Source organism: Trichophyton verrucosum (genome assembly GCF_000151505.1).
Source record: "Trichophyton verrucosum HKI 0517 chromosome Unknown contig00124_1.f1.exp, whole genome shotgun sequence".
NCBI classification, from domain to species: domain Eukaryota; kingdom Fungi; phylum Ascomycota; class Eurotiomycetes; order Onygenales; family Arthrodermataceae; genus Trichophyton; species Trichophyton verrucosum.
Genome location: NW_003315552.1, coordinates 75,677 through 93,952, shown reverse-complemented (window position 1 = coordinate 93,952; position 18,276 = coordinate 75,677). Strand labels below are relative to the sequence as shown.

The following is an 18,276-nucleotide window of genomic DNA, read 5'->3' as shown; positions in this document are numbered from 1 at the left end:
TACTCAATGCAACAACGTCAATTTATCCAGAGAGGTTGAAAAAAAAAGAGGCACACCATCATCGTCGCGATTAATTATTATTTAGAGAAAGAATACGGCAATTTATCCAGATTTCATGTCAAAAGGCCAGAAGATTAAACCACCTCGCGCTCAGTCTTGACTCGCTGGTTGCCCATCCATGGCAGACGTCCAAGCGGGAACTTGATGAAGCTGTTGTTTGGGTCTGCCATTCCAGAGAGGGCACAGTACCAGGCGAGTAGAGCAGCCAGGATACCAAAGAAGCCGCCGGTCTTGATGAGAGGTATATAGATCTTCCCAGGGGCAGATTCGATAAGGTGACCAACTCCAAGGAACAAGAACGCGAGGTCGAGAGTGAAGAAAAGCAGGACGAAGGCGATGTTGGTCTTGAAGGTGCAGACAAGGCAGAGAGTGGTGAAAATCCACCAAGACTAGATCGAAGATCGCATTAGCAACGGGGTTGACGTGACCGTAGGTGACAAGGGGGCAATATACCATGAGCCAGAAGCCGGTTACGTTGTTTACACCGGTTATACCGTTCGCTTCCTTGATGTTTTCAATGATGTTGAAGCCACCAGGAGTGAAGATAATGCCATACGAGATCCAGAATCCACCGTACGAGGAGAGAGCAGTGGCTCCAAAGGTGTTTCCAACGGCCATTTCCCTATATTACGGTTAGCACTCAAAAAAAGGGCAAGAGAGTGTAGACAGGAAGACGGTCACAACTTACCACATGCCAGCGAGAAGCTGTACCAATCCACCGTACCCAAAAGCTGAAGCAACGACAAGGTGAGGCGCGGTGACGCCGCGAGCTTGCATGTTAATCAGACTAAGCACCATGGTGGTGAGGGCGAAAGCAGACAGTCCCAAGGGCCCAGGGTTTGCAAAGGACTTGCTGGGTGCTGCTGCTGCTGGGGCTGGCGCTGGTGACGGCTGGAATTTCCCAAACGCGGCTACGCTGGTGTTTCCGTTGGCTAGAGGACCGTATCCATAGCGAGCTGCTGCCTCTGCGACTTCTCGCTCTTCGACAGACATGCCCTTGAGGGAGCTCTCATGGGTCGTGGTTCTACCGGCCGTGTCCTTCTCGATATCGGAACTCATTCTACCAGACAGCTAAGTCAAGATTCCTATATGGATGGTCAGCTTCCAGGATATGCATTATCCTTAATTCCGTCTTCTACTTGAATTTGCGGGTTCCATCTTGACCAGAACATACCTTTTTGCCGGGTAAATAGCAGAAAGCAAGTAGTAAGACAAGCGACCAGAGCTGCGAAGGAAGGAAGAAACAAGATGAGAGGAAGGATGAACGCAAACAGCGGGGAAACAACGGTAATTAATAACTATTTAAAGGGACATGCACAGTATTTACAGCTGGCTCTTTGGGGGGGAACCAGGGCGTCCGTATGGATGTGTACTCCCCGACCCCCAAACACACCGCGAGCTTCAGCGAGCGGGCTAGATACTACTACTACTACTACTGCCTTTCTCGCATGATATTTTACTCTCTAGCGAACATGCCCATGTCGATCTTCACCAGCTCCACCCAAAGAAAAGATTCCTTGCATGGGGGTTTGATCTAAAATAATGAAGAGAGGCATCCTCCCTGTATCGTACAGAGTACATCGACCCTCCTTGCTGGGAGCCCAAGTTCCCACGCAGAGAGCGAGAGGGTCGACATGTACTCTGTACGAAGTGCATACACAATACCGGCACTTCCTAGTAACCGTTCTCCGTTCTTTAGGGTCTGTTCTCGCTCGCGGATCATCATTCAAGGTGTGATCTGGAGCTTGACAAAGTGTCTGCTCACAGCCCATAGGTGCACAGAGTTGTACGGGGTGACATACAAGGGCTTGTTTCTACCCTGGTCGGCAAACTCACAAGTTTGATACATGGGAGGACAAGGAGGCAGCGGGACGGCCGGGGGGTTGCCTCCTCCCTTGGGTCGTTCCTCTGCCCAATTTTTCGACTCTCAGCCCGTTGTCTGAGCTATATCGATCTCTTCTGGTTTCCGCCCGGGTTCGGCGCAGTGATGGTGAAACTTCCCTCAGCAGCCTCAACGCCATGGTATCTTCTTTGTGGGAAGGACTGTCTGGATCCTGCCCATTTTCCCATGGCTTGCTGTGTGTAATTCATGGAATACTTGCTTCGTACAGAGACCGATCTCCAGCTTGTCTGGGGAATCTGGCTTTGGGGGATCAAGCAAGCGGACGTGGATCCCCGACCCAACCATTCATTAACTAACTAGCTAGAAGGCGGGCTAAATTCATCCGAGGCAGTCAAGATCGAGGCTGGAACGGACATCCACATGCACAAAAGTATTTCAGCTCTCGGGGTGTCGCCCGTATCAACTGCTGTCCACTACGGAGCACTTCGTACAGCGAAGCGGAAAAGGGGTAAAGACTAAGATAAAAAAACTCGACATGATGCTTAACTGTCGACTCTGGTTTTCGGAAAGGCCAAAAATATGTTTACTAAATAAGCTCGCTTTCCCCTGTTTGAGCGATGGAGAAATGGCAAGCCAGGGTCGGTTGTTTGACCGAAAAATATCAGAGGGAACAGAGCTTAAAGGATGCAGTGCAACACATTCACATGAGGACAATGTGACCTCGTATTTTTATATCGAATGGAAACTTTCGCATGCATGCACTGGCATCGCTGGATGGAATAGATTTTTAATTGATGCGATGGGGGTGGAATACTTCGAAGGATTTGGCTCTCGATCTGACTCGCTGGAGCCCCGTCTGTTAAGAAAAGAGAAAAAGGAAAGCTTGCATCGGTTAAGTGACTCGGACAAGCATCTCCCCCGTCGCTCTTCAATCTAAATCTATTTAGTTCTGTCATCAGCTTAGCCTGTGGCTTGAGGATACAATTTCCTACATATAAATCGGTTTCACCATTCCATGGCTTCTTGGTGGTGGATTGGGTGGCGGATATCACTCGCCTCCACAGGGACAGACAGACGAGGATCAAGAGCTGCTTCGATTTAGCGGTGGACTTGTTTTATTTGGCGAGCTCTCAACCGTTTAAAATGGAGTTGTCAGATAAGAAATTTAAGAACAAACTTGATGAATCGCAAGCATCAAGCTAATCCAGGGGAACAGAAGTCTAGGCTGGGCCTGAAGGAAATGCTAACCACGGCTCTGCATCCGAAAAGCAAAACCAAGCTCTGAGCTGTCCTCGCTTGAGAAAGTCAAGAAATTCGGCTGCATCAGATCATCATATTCTGCAGGAGATGGCGCTGTTCAAACCGGTCCTCCCTACCACCGCTCTCGATGTTGACCCAAGGAAACCAGCTCGGCCTTCCGTCTCCAGGGAAACTTCTCTTGATCATCGCATTCCTGAGCGGTCGTCTCCTCCAAACGGCGGGTGAGAAGTTGAATATCTTTACACCGCTATATGGGATGCCCAGTGCATGTTACTTGGAGAGCCAGGCTGTCGACAGAGGTTCCATGGTTATAGGTGCAGCGTTCCACTCTTCAGTCAGAAGAAACAGTGGATTTCGGCAGCAGTGATGAGCCCCAGCTTCACCGTTCAGTGGAACACGGGCTATTTTGGGGCTTTTGCTAAATGTCGATCCAACTCTTATCAATGTAGCTTCATGCTGAATGTCTTGCTAAGGCATTTACTTTGACCCAACTAGTTACATGTCCAGAAACGAAGACCAAAATTGATATGGTATGCAGCGAGACGCAATTTTATGCCGACTCCCAAAGTGTTACGAGTGTATGGGATGAAACCAGTAGTTCAGCTGAATCACTAACACGGCTTTCAAAGTCGTGGTCGTGCGTATTGATAAGTTTTGCTCTTTGACAGAGACAATACTGGATAAAAACTAATCAGCTGTCAGGGTTTGCCCTTGTTATCTATAGCTAACCACTGACCGTTACTTACAAGGAAGCCCAAAGCTCGTTTCTCCGGTAGCTATATACAGTAGTTTGTCTAAGCTCGTTGGACCACATCACCTATACCAGTCACGATATAGCACACAGAATGATAATGCAGAGGCCGCGGCACTTTGAATCTACGAGATCCTGATGTCATAAGCATGCATCGCATTATTTTGCACCTGTCCCGCATGTCGGCGTCATGTTGTAGGGCTTCAGGGCATCCATCGCGGGCGTTTGCGGGACCCCAGCTCGTTTGGAAGTCTCGCTTTCTCTTGGATATGAGTTCTCCAATTGTCCCCGAGTTTATCTTTCCCAATTCTCTCTATATCCTCGGCAACTTGATCACCAATGTCCTTCCATTGGCCCCCCTCATCTAGATCTGTAATAGGAACAATGTCTAGACAATGCCCTGCCCAGGAATCATTATCCGATGGAAGCTTATCGTACCAAATCGTCCTGGAGAGAATAACCTCCCCAAATCCAATTAAGTCAATGAATGGACCATGGATGTAAGCTTTATCTAGCGCAACTGCGGCAGCGCGAACGAACTCACGAGTGGTCAAGTTTCGAAGTACCCATTCCTGGTCTGTGGGATAAAATATACTTGGAATCAGAAATGTACGTACTTGAGAGGCGCCTGGATGCCGTAATAGTTCGAAAGGGTCTTTTCCAGGAATGTTGGGGAGGAGGCACAAGATATAGCTAGGATTGAGATCCTGGGGGTCATCATATCTGGCGCCAGCTAGTTCAAAGAGGTTGACGGGAGACCAGGCATAACAATCTTCCATATCGCGAGGCATTTCTTCTGGGTCCAGCCCCTCGTCTAATTCATCAAGATCTTCAGGCTGCAGTAGTGTTGGGGGATAAGGATTATCTCCGCCAACCGTATCTAAGTCACTGGTGCAGATGACAGGTGTTTCAGCCCAAGTGCCCAAGGTCTCCATGAGTCGCCGTACGAGTACAGGAATCATTACTTCCCAGAGACGACGACAGGTAATTCCCAGAGTAAATAACTCCCGCGCAGACAATGAGTCAAAAATAATATAGTGTATCTCAACGGGCAGTCCCGCTAGGTCGGCCTGAGTAGCTCTGGTTTGCAGAGATGTATGAGAAGTAGATGGCACAAATGCGGTGACTGACTCTCTTCGCCGTTGTTGTGGAGTGCTCGTTCTTCCTTGAACAACAGGTTGAAAACTTTGGGCGGCGGCTTCCACTAGCGAGGATGGGAAAATGGGCCTGGCAAATTGAGCAACGAGATCATATGTAGGAACATCAAATAGCAAATCACTTAAAGTGTGGCCCTTATCTCCAAGAACAGAGGTATACCAACAAAACCGTTGGCGAAGCTGAGGCGCTACCAAGCAGAATCTTGGTTCGTGTTAATATGGCATTGTCAACCTGGGGTGCCAACCTAGGTAAACCTAGGATTGAATCGAGGAGTTCGCAGTATTGTTGCTTGCATAGAGAATGGTTATTATCAAATCCGGTTCTGTTTGATGAGTTCGATTGATAACGAGGTAGTTAGCCACCGGGCGTTATTACGCTTTATTAAATGACGCTAATGCCATGAGGCTAAGATTCGCCACTACGTTGCTTAGACGGTTGTTATTAACTTATAGCTTAGGGTTATGACCCTCGGCGGTCTAATAACGCGGCTGTTCTTTGCAGCTGGCTATTGAATGATTTTACTTGATTCAATAAGCCGCCCTGGGAGTCGGAAGATGAAGAGCAGACGTCTTGAGAAACAGTCCGTAGAAGAAACTCGAGGCCAGCAAAGGGATTGGTAGAGCCACCAACATCTTCATTACCGACCTTCTTCTGGCTTCTATCAACTGCGAGTTGCAGGTCGTGAAGGGCGTTGTTGATCGCCCCATGTTCCTGGTAGACATCTGATTAGAGTCGCTCCTCACATGCAAGTAGATTGAACAGCTTACCGCTTTGGCGCTCTCATCTGCAGAAAACCTCCTCCTGACCTCGTCTGCTTGAAGGGCAATCTCATTTCTCTCCTTTCGTATATCCATCAGTTGGTTTCGTAGCGCTAAGACCTCCTTCTTCTCTTTTCTTAGACGCATTGCAAGCACGTAATTACTGTCCAGCAGTTCGCTCATTTCAAATAGCCTACCCTCCAGCTCTGTACCAAATGCCTCTACCACCTTGCGCTTCCGGGTCCATTCTACCTGCCGAGTGCGATTTGACTCCCGCTCTATAGCAGAATCCAGCGTTGATAGCGTCTTTTCTAGTGTTTCACGGCATATCTGACTGAGAACGTCGGCAGCATTCACGCCGCTGCGGGATGGGATCTGTAGAGGACGCAAGGATGGATTTACAGATGCTGGCTCTCGGATATCCGCTGGAGTAGATCGAGCAGACTCTTCTGCATCGGACCATTCCTGCACCGCCGAAGTATTAGGGAGTCTGTGGACTCGAACGGGGACAGTTGACCGTCCCTCGCCCTTGTCTTTCTTCTGACTGGCTTTTCCTTTTTGTGTGGGAGCACCGGTCCCCTGGCCCTTTTTCTTTCGTTTCCTGGAACCCTTTGGTGCTGTGACTTGATTCTCTGGGTTATCTTGGTCTCTAATTGAGCTTCCCTCCCTTTGGGCGGTATCTGGCTCGACACCTTGAGCTTCTTGGGCTTCGGGCGATGGCAATTGGTTTTTTGATACTGGGTCGCCATCATCATCTTCGGCTGCTGGGCTGGCAACTGCTGGTGCTGGATTATCACTGACTTCCTTGCCTTCGGTTTGCTCTGATGCTGCATCCACCTGCTCATCTATAATTGGGGGAGAGTGTACTCGGGGTGACTCCGTAGGCTCATTGTCTGGTGCACTGGGATCATTTGGCTCTGGTGAATCGCCGCTATCTAATCCTGCATCCGGAGTCGAGTCCTTGGGCGGAGATTGTAGTTGTTCGCTTCCGTCCTTAGCTTCAGTTTCGTGGCTCTCAGGAACCTCTGGCGGTTGCAGTAAGCTCTTGCGTTTCTTTTTGGGATGTTGAACAACTGATTTCCTCTTCCGTCGCCTCTGTTTTGGCCCGGCTGGCTGCTTCTGAGTTACATTGGGTGATCGGGCATCGCTATCCTGATTTCCATCTCTAAGGGAGGGTGGTACAGAAACCGAGGATTCGACCGAAGGCCTGATGTTCTCTAAAGGCGATGTATTCCGTAAGGAGGATCCAGCAGGAGATGCTGTCCGCCTGATTGACGAGGACCTCCCGCTTGCTAGTTTGCCTGTGACTTCAGGCTCGAGTTGCGGTGGCTGTCGTACACTGGTACGGTGGGCAGTGGGTGAGCTCTCTATGTCTGAGCTTTCAAATGATTTGCCTATACATATCCCGTCAGCGGTTGTGTACAGACCGGTAACAGAGCCACTATGAGCCTTACTTATCCGTCTCCGTTTTGAGCTCCTCTCTTCTGGCCCGTCATCGTCAGGAGGAATATCATATATCGACACATCATCGTGCAGTTTCCGCGCAGAGCTACGGGCTGCTGAGCGCCTGCTAGATGCCCGGGATGGTATAGAAAGCTGTTTGTTCGAGGTTGTAGAGTGACGCGACTGAGGTGTTATGGGGGGTTTCTCGGGAAGGCCTGGGGGTGACTGAGGCGGAGGAGGCGGGGACGGCGGAGCTGGAGATCCAAAGGTGAAGCCAAAATTGACGTCTTTGACTTTGTGATTGCTATGATACAAGTAGAGAGCAATCAGCAATCGCATTTATATTCGCAAGGACAAGTTGACACGCGCGTCTGGAGTAGACATACCCTGCGCCGCGCAGTCGCATCTGCTTCCGCTCCTCGCGGCCTAATTAAGAGTCAGTAAAGGGCGAACTGGTGTCCCGCAGAAATCCATGACTTACTCGGTGCTGTCGCCATCCTCCTACATCTCTAGCCGTCGAGGTTGCAGGTCTATCAAAAAAAGACCGACGCGGCTCTAGTGTTGAAGACGTAAATAGGATTGCGATCCTTGGCGTTTAGGCAAATTGAACGTCGATCAAAAGAAATAAAAAAAAAAAAAAAAAAGCGCCGTCCAAAGCGTTCAAAGCGCACAATATTTGAACATCGAGAACAAAACAGACGAACTATTCATACCAGAAGCCGTGACTGCCAGCAGAATCAATGGGCTGGTTTTGGGGCAACTCTTCGTCTTCTGACGCTGACCCGACAAAGAAGCTGGATCCCAGCTTGCGAGAGTACCTCGAACAGGAGTCTCCGGCCAAATATACGCCCACAGCAGCTGGCATAACACCGCCGCAGCAGCAGAACCAATCGCCAGAGAAGGCGCCTACAGAGTCCTCTAGCTCGCAAGATCGAACAGCTGAAGCTGCAAGCCCCGTTCCCTCTGCCTCGCTTTTCCCGGACGGACGATATGCACACATATGGAAAGACTACAAGACCCTCGAGGAGATCGAAGGGCCCAGCATCTCACCGGCGGAAAGGGTAGTCGAGCAGTTTAAACAACGAAAGGATGTGCTGAATAGAGCTGCGTTGGAGAATTGCTCGGAAGAGCATGAAGATCTATCGCTGTGTTTCAAGAGGGGGACATTTGCAGACAAGATCAAGGCGCGGTTGACCATGTGTGGAGAGCAGAATGCGCGCTTCTCGAGGTGTTATACAATGCAGTCTGTGAGTATCGACACTCTTTGGCTCCTGAGAGGCTGTCTTGCAGGTGCTGATATGCCTTCATAGAAATTCCTTCAAGCTCTAGGGTACGGCTCCTCGTTTGTATGGGACATGGAAAAGGAAGAGCGGATCCAGATGCATGCGGACAAACTATACCATCGTATGTTGGACTACGAAAGAAGGGTGGCTGAAGCAAAAGAAGCAGGCCGTGAACCTCCACATCCAAAGTCTCTGTTCAAGTCAGAAGCAGAGATAGCGGCGTCCGAACAGCTTGGCCGGCCGGATGACGAGTGTCTCATACCGGGTGGAGAGGGCCTGCCGGCCGGGGCGAAGCCATATAAGCCGTTGAAGGAGATGACACCACACGAGCGGGAGTTGGAGGTGCAGTCTTTGAAACAACAGATGGCTCAACGAGATGTTTACATGAAGGAGGTGGCACCGGTACTGAAGGCCGAAGAAGAGGCGAAGAACAAACGAAGAGAAAAGTTCTCCAGCTGGTTTGGAGAGACCATTGGGAGCTGGCTAGCATGATCTATCTACCTTCTGGTACACCAGTCTGTCTGCATTTGAAAAGCACAATCCACTGGCGTCCTGGCGTCCTGGCGTTGCAAGCTTTCTCTCTGTCCACCTTGATATATCAAATCCTCAATGACCTTCAGCTTACGAGTAGGAGCACGCCGTTTAAGCTGCCACTAGGCCGGCGAGGCCTTTAAAGCCACCAGATGAGGATCTACACGGTCTATCTGCTCGCTGGTATGGCCTGCTATGCTGGCTATCCTTATAAATTGTGAGCGAACAGACTCTGCAAGCCTCCGCTAGTACCCCTAGGAGTTATATCACAGGGAAGTACAATAGCTCTCCAGAGTTGTTAGGGGAGGGTACAAAGGGCCAGAATATGGATTGATGGATGTAACTAGTAATAATTGACATGATATAACCCATGGTTTCGAAATAACAGAAACCCAGTATCAAAACAACCGAGTCAGCAGGATGAAGGTACATCTTTCGATACCCAGGAATTCTCTTCAAACTTACTCCGGCTATTCTCTTTACAAAAGCTGAGGAAAGCCGAAGTTGTCGGAGGAAGCTTTCCATGTCAAGCACTCTGTCAGGAACGAAATCCTCTGCTTTCTTTAGATGGTTTGTTTCTTTTCAGCTGAGATCTGGGGTTGTGCTCGCAAGCAATATTGCTTCCATAAGGTTGATATATAGAATCAACAGGCAGATAAAGCCTGGAACTAGGAGTTTAGAGCTGTCTCTACAGATGCCCAAGCCTTCTATCAGGGGTATCGATCTCGTTCCTGGGAGTCTGCAGGAGGCTTTGTTGCTGGAAGGAGATGATATTTGGTCTTCGCGGCGCCGGCTGGACATCAACTATATAGTAGTAGCAGCAGACGGAGTGAAGGAGACCTTACCAAAGGGTGTCCTGGTGAACTACAGTCAAGTCAACGATATACACTCCGTATATTAATTGACAGCCAGATTGTTCAGTAGTTAACTAACTATATTGGCTGGTGGTAGTATGTAAATCTCACGGTCCTTGTCTCTTTCGGCGGCATCGCAACAGGCTGGCCACGCCTCGTATCAGCAGAGAGGCAGAGATGGACATCGAGAGCCAGAGAGCCAGTCGAGATCCGTATGTGAGATCCAATCATGGCGGTTTGCATAGGATGTTATCGCAGCTAGTCATGCAGGCCAGCCGTCGCTAGCTGGAGGAAACACGACTCCGCGTAACTCGCCCGGCCACTCAGCTCCTGTTCCGCCTGGCTTTCCTGGCTGGCTGGCTGGCTGGCGAGCATTCGAACAAACAAACAAACAGGCCGTGGCAAGGAGCTGTTTGCATGAACAAATAGTCGATGCGCCCTCGAGAGTGGTGGGCTTGTTCGTTGCAGGGCGTCATCACATCCAGCCAGTTAGTTAATTAACGTAACGTAGTTGTTGTTGGCGGAGCTGCGTCTTGACTTCTCGCTGACAACCGCCTGCGTTGCTCTCTGCTTTCCATCCTCTCACCACCACGACCACCACCATCGCTCCTCGCAGCCATCGCCCGCCGCTGCAAGCCCCCCGATTGCTGAGCCAGCAGCCTCTTTGGCTTGGATACTCGCCCCGACGAGCCCACGACCTGCCTGTGTCGCCGTCGCTTCAATGGTGTTTTGACCTGCGAAGCTAACTAAAACACAACACCCCCGGATATTCGACCAGAGCTCCCCGTCTCACGCAGCCCACGAGCTGGTTTTGGATAGCCCTCTCAGCTGGCATAACAGGCGGATCCTGAAGCTGCGGCGCCAGTCGACAGACGCTCTACCACGCTCCTGGCAGCAGGGGAACTTCCGGCTCGTTTTGGTCGGCCCTCTGTTGGCTGTCATTAAACCGCTACGATGAAGGCCACCCCTCTGCTCATTGCCTGGCACGACGACAATGCCCCTATCTACTCGGTGCACTTCGATCCTCATGGCAAGGGCCGACTGGCCACGGCTGGGAAGTACGTTTGCTCTCTGAAAATGAACCAAGATCTCTCTGTTGATAAAGCTGCGTGGTACTGGTAAACTAACCGGCTGATGAAAATAGTGATAACAACGTTCGCGTACGGCTAAGCTCTTCCTCCCTATATCCCCCCCTTTTTTTGCTCCATCTTTTCTTTGGGAGCTCCAATCCCTCATGATTCTGACATTTGGATAGCTGTGGAAGGTCGAGTCAACCGGAGAAGAGCGCAAGGTTACCTACCTTAGTACTCTGATCAAGCACACGCAGGCCGTCAATGTTGTCCGCTTCTGCCCCAAAGGTATTTTTTTTCTGTCTATTCCGCCCCTGTCCCTTAGACATACATGTATATGAATCTCAATAAAAAAAAAACTGACATAAGTATAGGAGAGATGCTGGCATCTGCCGGAGACGATGGCAACGTTCTTCTCTGGGTTCCCTCCGAGACACAAACACAGCCGGCGTTCGGACAGGATGCATTGGACGATAAGGAAACCTGGCGAGTGAAGCACATGTGTAGATCGTCAGGAGCAGAGATATACGATCTAGCATGGTCTCCAGATGGTGTCTTTATCATCACCGGCAGCATGGACAACATTGCTCGGATCTACAATGCTCAGACAGGTACTGACTAACTACACATATCCGTGAACTTATTGTAGCACAATTCTAACAGCTCCTTACAGGCCAGATGGTTCGACAGATTGCTGAGCACTCTCACTATGTACAGGGCGTTGCCTGGGACCCATTGAACGAGTACGTGGCCACACAGTCTTCGGATAGATCGGTGCATATCTACGCTCTCAAGACAAATGACGGCCAATTCACTTTGACAACGCATGGAAAGTTTTTGAAGATGGACCTTCCAGCGAAACGGGTAGCTTCAAGCAGCCCGGTGCCTGACTTTGGTGGAAACAGGGTTCAATCGGCCTCGGGAAACCCTATGACTGTGTCCTCCCCTGGTGCTTCAACGCCAGGCACTCCCTTGACGGCTCCTCTGCCCATGGATCCGCCGCCTGTCTCTCTCAGCCGCCGTTCCTCATTTGGTTCTTCACCATCAATCCGCAGGTCAGCATCTCCGGCGCCTTCTATGCCGTTACCTGCTGTGAAACCTCTCGAGGCTGCATCCCCGGGCCTTTTTGGTGGAATAGGCGTGAAGAACGCTAGCATTTATGCCAACGAGACCTTCAACTCTTTCTTCAGACGCTTGACATTTGCTCCAGATGGCAGCTTGCTCTTCACACCAGCCGGACAGTACAAGGTTTCCCTTGCCGGTCAGAACGATAAGGTCGTGGAAGATATAATTAACACAGTCTACGTCTACACCCGCGCTGGTTTCAACAAACCGCCAATAGCTCATCTCCCAGGCCATAAAAAGCCGTCTGTTGCTGTTAAATGTTCCCCAGTATACTATACATTGAGGCAAGGCACCAAGCCCACTCGCCAGATATTTTTGGATTCCTCATCCGGTGAAGAGGCATTCCCATCCCTCCCGGACTCTGTTATTTCTCAGCCAGCTATGGAGCCTCCATCTAGTGCTCCACCTTCAGCCACTAGCGAGACGGCACGTTCTTTTCCTCAACTGGGGACAAACGAAAATGACACCGGCTCACAGAACACCCCTATTCCCCCAGTATTTGCGTTGCCATATCGCATGGTTTACGCTGTTGCAACCCAAGATGCAGTTCTGGTATACGATACGCAGCAGCAGACACCGCTTTGTGTAGTAAATAACCTGCACTTTGCTACCTTTACCGATCTCTCCTGGTAGGTTCTTTCTTATCTATACTTTCCTCAATACCTAGTTTGATACTAACTAAAATATCAGGTCGCACGACGGGCTTACCCTTATAATGAGTTCCTCTGATGGATTCTGCTCATCGCTCTCCTTTTCTCCCGGAGAACTAGGCCAGGTGTACACTATGGAGAAGCCACACCCGATCTCATCTAACGTGGGAGTGTCCTCAAATGCCCCCACTGTACAATCACCAATTTTGACTTCTCCCCGCAAAAATTCCGCTGGCAAGGCTTCTTTAGCGGCAATTGGAACCCCGGCGCCAACCCCAACCGCAGTCCCTGCCCGTGCAGCTAGCTCTGGCCCAGCCACACCTTCTTCGGCTACTTCCAAGGCAGCTAATGTTGTGAACAACCCAACTCCTATTCTTGGCACTGTACCCTCAGTCACTGCCACGAACTCTAGCCAGCCCTTTAGCACGCCACCGGAAACCCCCATGTCGTCCCATAGCGCTACCAATTCCATTAGTGGAAGTGTCTTGGGGAAGCGAGATATAAGCACGGTTAGCGAATCAGAGAAAGAAGACTCTCATGACAAGGACGAAGACGACCAAACAGGAAACAACGCCGCCCAACGAGAGCCAAAGAGAAAACGAATTGCACCAACGCTGGTTTCTTCTGCAAGCTCAGGGATGCCAAACTCAGAAGATTCCAATAAGCCATCCAGCTAAAAAAATATGTGAACGAGAAGCACCATCAAACGAGTTGTGTTTTCTACCCAAGACGGGGCAAAATTGACTAAAAAGAATTGAATCCACCTCACTTGGCCTCCAATACCCCAACCACTTCTTGGCTCCTTATATCGGCTCCTTCCCAGCCAACCCCATACATTACGTTCTATTATTCTGTCTTATCTTTGATGCCCCTTTTCCCTGCTTCTTCTTCGCCTTGTACATATGAGGGGTGTTATCAGGTCGCTCCATCTCACCCCGGCCCGTTTTCCTTTTTTCTCTTTGTTCCCTTTATCTACCTCTCGTATCTCTACGTTACGGCTCTCCCTTTCCCCATCATTATCCAGAGTGCTTGAAACTGGCATTCCAAGTCTCGTCTATCTTACTTTTATATCATAATCCCTATTACCGATGATATATCTTGTTTGGAGAAAGCTTCTCTTATCCTTCCTCTTCCCCCCCTTTTTTTTTTTCATTACCATGTTTGACTACAGTGATGCTTTATCCTTTTCCCTTTTTTTTTGATCATCCTTAGTTTCATTCTCATGCTTCACACTTCATCTGCTATTTTGAACCAGTCCGTCTTGTAGCGGAAGCAGATGGATGGCTACCCTCTTCTCCGGGGGTTGGAATTGTTACCATTGGATTATTTTATGTAGGAAAGCTGCAACCTTGGAGTTGTCACTACAGGTTACCTCTAGTTAATGTTATTAACGTATTATTTGACATGAGTGTATGTCTTTAGAATCTTTATTTTCTGGACAGCGGACGGGGGCGATTGTTATTCAATTGAAGAACGGTAAAAAAAAGTAACTATTCCTTCCACCTTCCACGTGGGATTATCAAAACATCTGCATGTGCATCAAAAGAAGCTGTACCGGAAAGGGATAAGAGACAAGAAACGAGTCTTTTCTTTTTTTTTAAGTATAGGTATAATATATAAAACCGAACGGGGCAGAGTAGACAGTAAAGAGGTGGTATTAATTTGCTAGGTATAAACAGAAGAAAAATATGAAAAGCACGAAATGAACAACAAAAGCAGTCATGATAAAAGTAGAACAGAGTAAAAGAAATCTCATTGAACACGTCAAAGAGCAAAAGAACAAGCCACGGGAGCCTTAATGGATGCAAATATTACAGTCCCTTCGCTCATGACACCGGCTATCATCACACCAATTAAACAGACGAAAGCCGAGCAAAGCGTCAAGAAGAAAAAAAGAAGTGGTCATGTCGCTACAAAAAATACATCAAGTTCTCCCGGTCTTGTGCATGTAGATACGTCCAATAATTACAGGGAAGAAGAGGCGAAAAGTAAGATCCTAGGAAGCGTGGAAAGCCGGATATGGTGTGCTGATAAGGCACCTGGACCTGGGAAAGCGAGGCTTGCGAAATCGTTAATGATTGGCTGGTCGGGCATTCTTGTTCGGTTTCATGGGAGGCTGGCGAGTCATGCGGGTGTCTGTTGGACTAAGACAGCATGGCATGGCATGGCATGGCATGGGTTCTTGTCCTTGCCATGGAGTATGGATTGACTGAGTTGGGATGAGAACGGCGGGTGGTATTGGTTCATATATCGCAGCGTCGGTATTAGTTATCCGTCCCGTTTCAGGCTGCATGTTGGTTATAGTAGGCGTACGCAATAAATTCCCAACCCTTAATAAACTGTTTGTAGCACGAGGAAGAAGAGTGCAAGGCTGAAAAGGCCAGCAATTAGTGGAAGGAAATAAGAAGCGTCTGGCTCTTGAATTCTCTCTCTCTCTCTCTCTCTCTCCCCCCTCTCGTACGACACTTAAGAGTAGACCTCTAGCGGGTGTGAAAAGTAGGTAGGGTATCTTAGATCACTCTCAATAACTCTGCGCAGAAACCATAGCAGGCTAGAGGGAAGTGAGTTAGTATTTATATCATAGATACGATTTGCCGTTTTGAGAAACGGATTAACAGTCGACGGCGATGAAGGGTGAGAACTTACTGGGCTGTTGAGGACGTTGTTTCTTTTATTTCTGCCTTTCTTTATGTGGTTCTTCAGAGCACTTGAATCGAGAGGCTTGAGCAGCTCGAAACTGCAGAGGAGTTCATCAGAGACGGACATAATGGCTCCCCAATTGTCGAATGCGCCGCAATACTATGAAAACAGTTAGACGATGTTAATGTAACATTAACAGGGGAAAAAGAGCAGCTTACATTAGGAGCAGAAAAAACCGTGACAAGGATGCGATCGTTAAAGAACTCATAGCCATCCTCGACAACCATGTGTGCGCGACAAACAAGGTCGAAGTCGTGTCTCTGCAAGAATTCCATAATGACCTTTTTACCAAAGCAATAACTTACGCCTCGTTCGTTAGGTTCCCAGTCCTCTTCCATTTCTGCTGGATCGCTCCATAGTAGATCATTCAATAGTCCATAATCAGGAACGTCAGTTGGTCGAGCGATACCGCGGATATCGTCCATGTGAGAAAGGCTGGGAGAGAGGCCACCGTGAACGCAGAATATCTTGCCGGCAACAATAGCAGCGATAGGAAGGCAGTTGAACGTATCGACGAATGTTTTCCAAATCTTAATATTGCATCGACGTTTGCACTCATCGTAGAACCCATAAACTCGTGTAACATTGGCGCACTCATGATTTCCGCGAAGTAGGAAGAAATTTTCGGGGTATTTAAGCTTGTAGCAGAGTAAGAGAAGGATAGTCTCTAGAGATTGTTTCCCTCTGTCGACGTAGTCACCAAGGAAAAGATAGTTAGAATTTGGAGGGAATCCGCACATTTCGAAAAGTCTGATCAGGTCAGTGTATTGGCCATGAACATCGCCGACGATCTTCACTGGTGCTGAGAGCTCGAGTAAAGCTGGTTGTGTCAAGAGAAGTTCGCGAGCAGCGGTGCAGACGGCAATAATTTCAGCGTTTTTGAGACACACTGCTTTCGTGACTTTGGTGGAATAGCCAGCATCAAGGAGTCGCGTTATCATATCATCAACATCGATGGACTTGAGTGCTCCAATAGTCATGCCGGGGGATCCGTTGGTCCCATTCTGGTCTATTACCGACCTGGCGCCGGACTCGTTCAAGACGGGGTTGAGAGAATTCTCTCTCTTGATCAGGATGGACTCGCCGGCCTTTTGAGCAACGGTCGTTGGAGCAACATGTTGTGGACCAGCATCGGACACGTGGTCAACTTCTCCAGATTTTTGTGCGGCCTTGACATCCTTGTGGCCACGACCGATTGATGATGAATGGGGAGGAGAAGGTGGTGGGTTTGGCGCTTCATCCTGCAAATCGTCCTGTGAGCTGATAGGTGGAATTGGCATAGAAGAGCCAGAGAGGTTGCGGGCATGTCGCGAAATGGAGGAGCGAGCAAAGGCAGCGTCTAACCCTTCGGGAGGAGCACTGTCTGAGCGCGCAAGGGTTCCATTAGAGGCCCTCGGGCTGTCCGTCCTATCACTCCTGCCACTTCCTGGTATCTTGGAGCGAATCGAGCCACGGATGGAACGGCTGGAGTCCTTGGTGTCGGATTTGGAGATCGAAGGATACGCTTGTAAGCCTTCGACCTGCAATCCTCCCCCATTCGACCGGGACACATTCTTCGATTGTTGCTGTCCCATGCTGAAGAGGACTTGTATCTTGGTCTTGTTTGTATCCTGCCTTGGTTTTCCTTTCGTTTCTCTCTCCTCTACTTTACCGTTCTTTGCTGTTTCAGGTTGCTTTGAAGAAATGACCGTTAAGGTGGCTCGAAGAGGGTGGAGATGAAGCAGAGGAAACTAGCCTCTACAAATGAGGTAGTGTGCGACAGTATCTTGCAAGACTTGATGGTGGACGTGAGACGGTCGTCCAGGTTATTGTGAGGAGGAGGAAGAGGAGCACGACGACGGTGAAATGGCTCCAGGTTCGTAGATTTAACCGCTCGTCTGAGCAAGGATGAAGACAGTGGGAACGCAAGAGAAAGTAACGCCTTTTGACGGGGGTGGCAGGGTCAGGATCTGGGCACTATAGGATTTTCCAGCGGTATCTACGGGTAGTGGCGAGTTAGTTTCAGGTCCACAAAGAAGCAACCAGCGTCTCCGGCAGGCGATCCGCGGACGAGCGAGCGCTGGCAGACAGCAGGATGGCCGTGGATTGATTCCCGCCGGGCTGTGTATGTGTTACGCACCTATCTGGCGGCGAGAGAGCAGGGAGGAGGGGCGGTGGTGGAAGGCTCAGAGAGATAAAGGGACTCAAGTTGAGCAGGGGCAAAGCTGCAGACCAACTTGCGGGTAGAGGAGGGTCCTAAGGAGTGTCGGCAGACATTAGACGTAGCAAAACACGGAGTCCGCGGCAGGTTTCGTCGTCGGCGTCGTCGTCGTCTTCTCCTTCTTGTGCGTGAGAAGCTGAACGGGTGGCTTGCTGGCGGGCGTACTTGGTGACGGCTTGGACGGAGGTTGAGTTGAGGGCGAAGAAGTTCGGCGATGGGTTTTCCCTTTCAAGATAAAGTCGAGATGCGGGAGCGAAAAAAGGCAAAAAAAAGGCAAAAAAAAAAAAAAAAAAAAAAAAGGGACGGACAGGCCGGCGCCGGAACTTCGTTTTGCCGAAGCGCGCGTGGCGAGGTTATTTTGACCTTTGAAGATATCAAGATGGGACGAGACCGACAGACAGAGACGGTGAGAGAGCGCGACGATGGGACGATGGGGGAGAACAGGAACAGTGACGGCGGTGGTGAAGACGAGGAGTCAGTGAGGACGGGCGTCAGCCTTATGGCGAGGTCTCACAGCGCCAGGGCTTGCAGGCAGCGGCAGGGAGTACAGAAGTGCACAGCAAAGACACGTATATAAGCCAGCTATCGAC

At 49.6% G+C, this 18,276-nt stretch overlaps 8 protein-coding genes across 8 annotated transcripts; 4 read left to right on the top strand and 4 right to left on the bottom strand.

Annotated features, from left to right (window-relative positions):
* Positions 1 to 134: 134 nt before the first annotated feature.
* TRV_01681 (plasma membrane ammonium transporter (Ato3), putative) lies at positions 135 to 1,119 on the bottom strand (the record flags this gene model as incomplete). Its single annotated transcript, XM_003024136.1, has 3 exons — positions 135 to 449; positions 514 to 682; positions 749 to 1,119. 3 exons carry the CDS (start codon positions 1,117 to 1,119, stop codon positions 135 to 137), a joined length of 855 nt encoding a protein of 284 aa, XP_003024182.1.
* Positions 1,120 to 2,441: 1,322 nt separating this feature from the next.
* On the top strand, positions 2,442 to 2,840 carry TRV_01680 (uncharacterized protein; the record flags this gene model as incomplete). The annotated part of the gene is made up of 1 exon (XM_003024135.1): positions 2,442 to 2,840. The coding sequence occupies one exon, from the start codon at positions 2,442 to 2,444 to the stop codon at positions 2,838 to 2,840; it is 399 nt and encodes a 132-aa protein (XP_003024181.1).
* A 1,277-nt stretch (positions 2,841 to 4,117) lies between these two features.
* On the bottom strand, positions 4,118 to 4,849 carry TRV_01679 (uncharacterized protein; the record flags this gene model as incomplete). Its single annotated transcript, XM_003024134.1, has 1 exon — positions 4,118 to 4,849. One exon carries the CDS (start codon positions 4,847 to 4,849, stop codon positions 4,118 to 4,120), a length of 732 nt encoding a protein of 243 aa, XP_003024180.1.
* A 682-nt stretch (positions 4,850 to 5,531) lies between these two features.
* On the bottom strand, positions 5,532 to 7,612 carry TRV_01678 (uncharacterized protein; the record flags this gene model as incomplete). The annotated part of the gene is made up of 2 exons (XM_003024133.1): positions 5,532 to 5,783; positions 5,840 to 7,612. 2 exons carry the CDS (start codon positions 7,610 to 7,612, stop codon positions 5,532 to 5,534), a joined length of 2,025 nt encoding a protein of 674 aa, XP_003024179.1.
* Positions 7,613 to 8,013: 401 nt separating this feature from the next.
* TRV_01677 (uncharacterized protein) lies at positions 8,014 to 9,048 on the top strand (the record flags this gene model as incomplete). The annotated part of the gene is made up of 2 exons (XM_003024132.1): positions 8,014 to 8,520; positions 8,584 to 9,048. The coding sequence occupies 2 exons, from the start codon at positions 8,014 to 8,016 to the stop codon at positions 9,046 to 9,048; spliced, it is 972 nt and encodes a 323-aa protein (XP_003024178.1).
* Positions 9,049 to 11,390: 2,342 nt separating this feature from the next.
* Positions 11,391 to 12,769, top strand: TRV_01676 (uncharacterized protein; the record flags this gene model as incomplete). Its single annotated transcript, XM_003024131.1, has 2 exons — positions 11,391 to 11,622; positions 11,685 to 12,769. 2 exons carry the CDS (start codon positions 11,391 to 11,393, stop codon positions 12,767 to 12,769), a joined length of 1,317 nt encoding a protein of 438 aa, XP_003024177.1.
* An 82-nt stretch (positions 12,770 to 12,851) lies between these two features.
* TRV_01675 (uncharacterized protein) lies at positions 12,852 to 13,463 on the top strand (the record flags this gene model as incomplete). Its single annotated transcript, XM_003024130.1, has 1 exon — positions 12,852 to 13,463. The coding sequence occupies one exon, from the start codon at positions 12,852 to 12,854 to the stop codon at positions 13,461 to 13,463; it is 612 nt and encodes a 203-aa protein (XP_003024176.1).
* Positions 13,464 to 15,252: 1,789 nt separating this feature from the next.
* On the bottom strand, positions 15,253 to 17,060 carry TRV_01674 (uncharacterized protein; the record flags this gene model as incomplete). Its single annotated transcript, XM_003024129.1, has 2 exons — positions 15,253 to 15,585; positions 15,645 to 17,060. 2 exons carry the CDS (start codon positions 17,058 to 17,060, stop codon positions 15,253 to 15,255), a joined length of 1,749 nt encoding a protein of 582 aa, XP_003024175.1.
* Between the last annotated feature and the right edge of the window lie 1,216 nt (positions 17,061 to 18,276).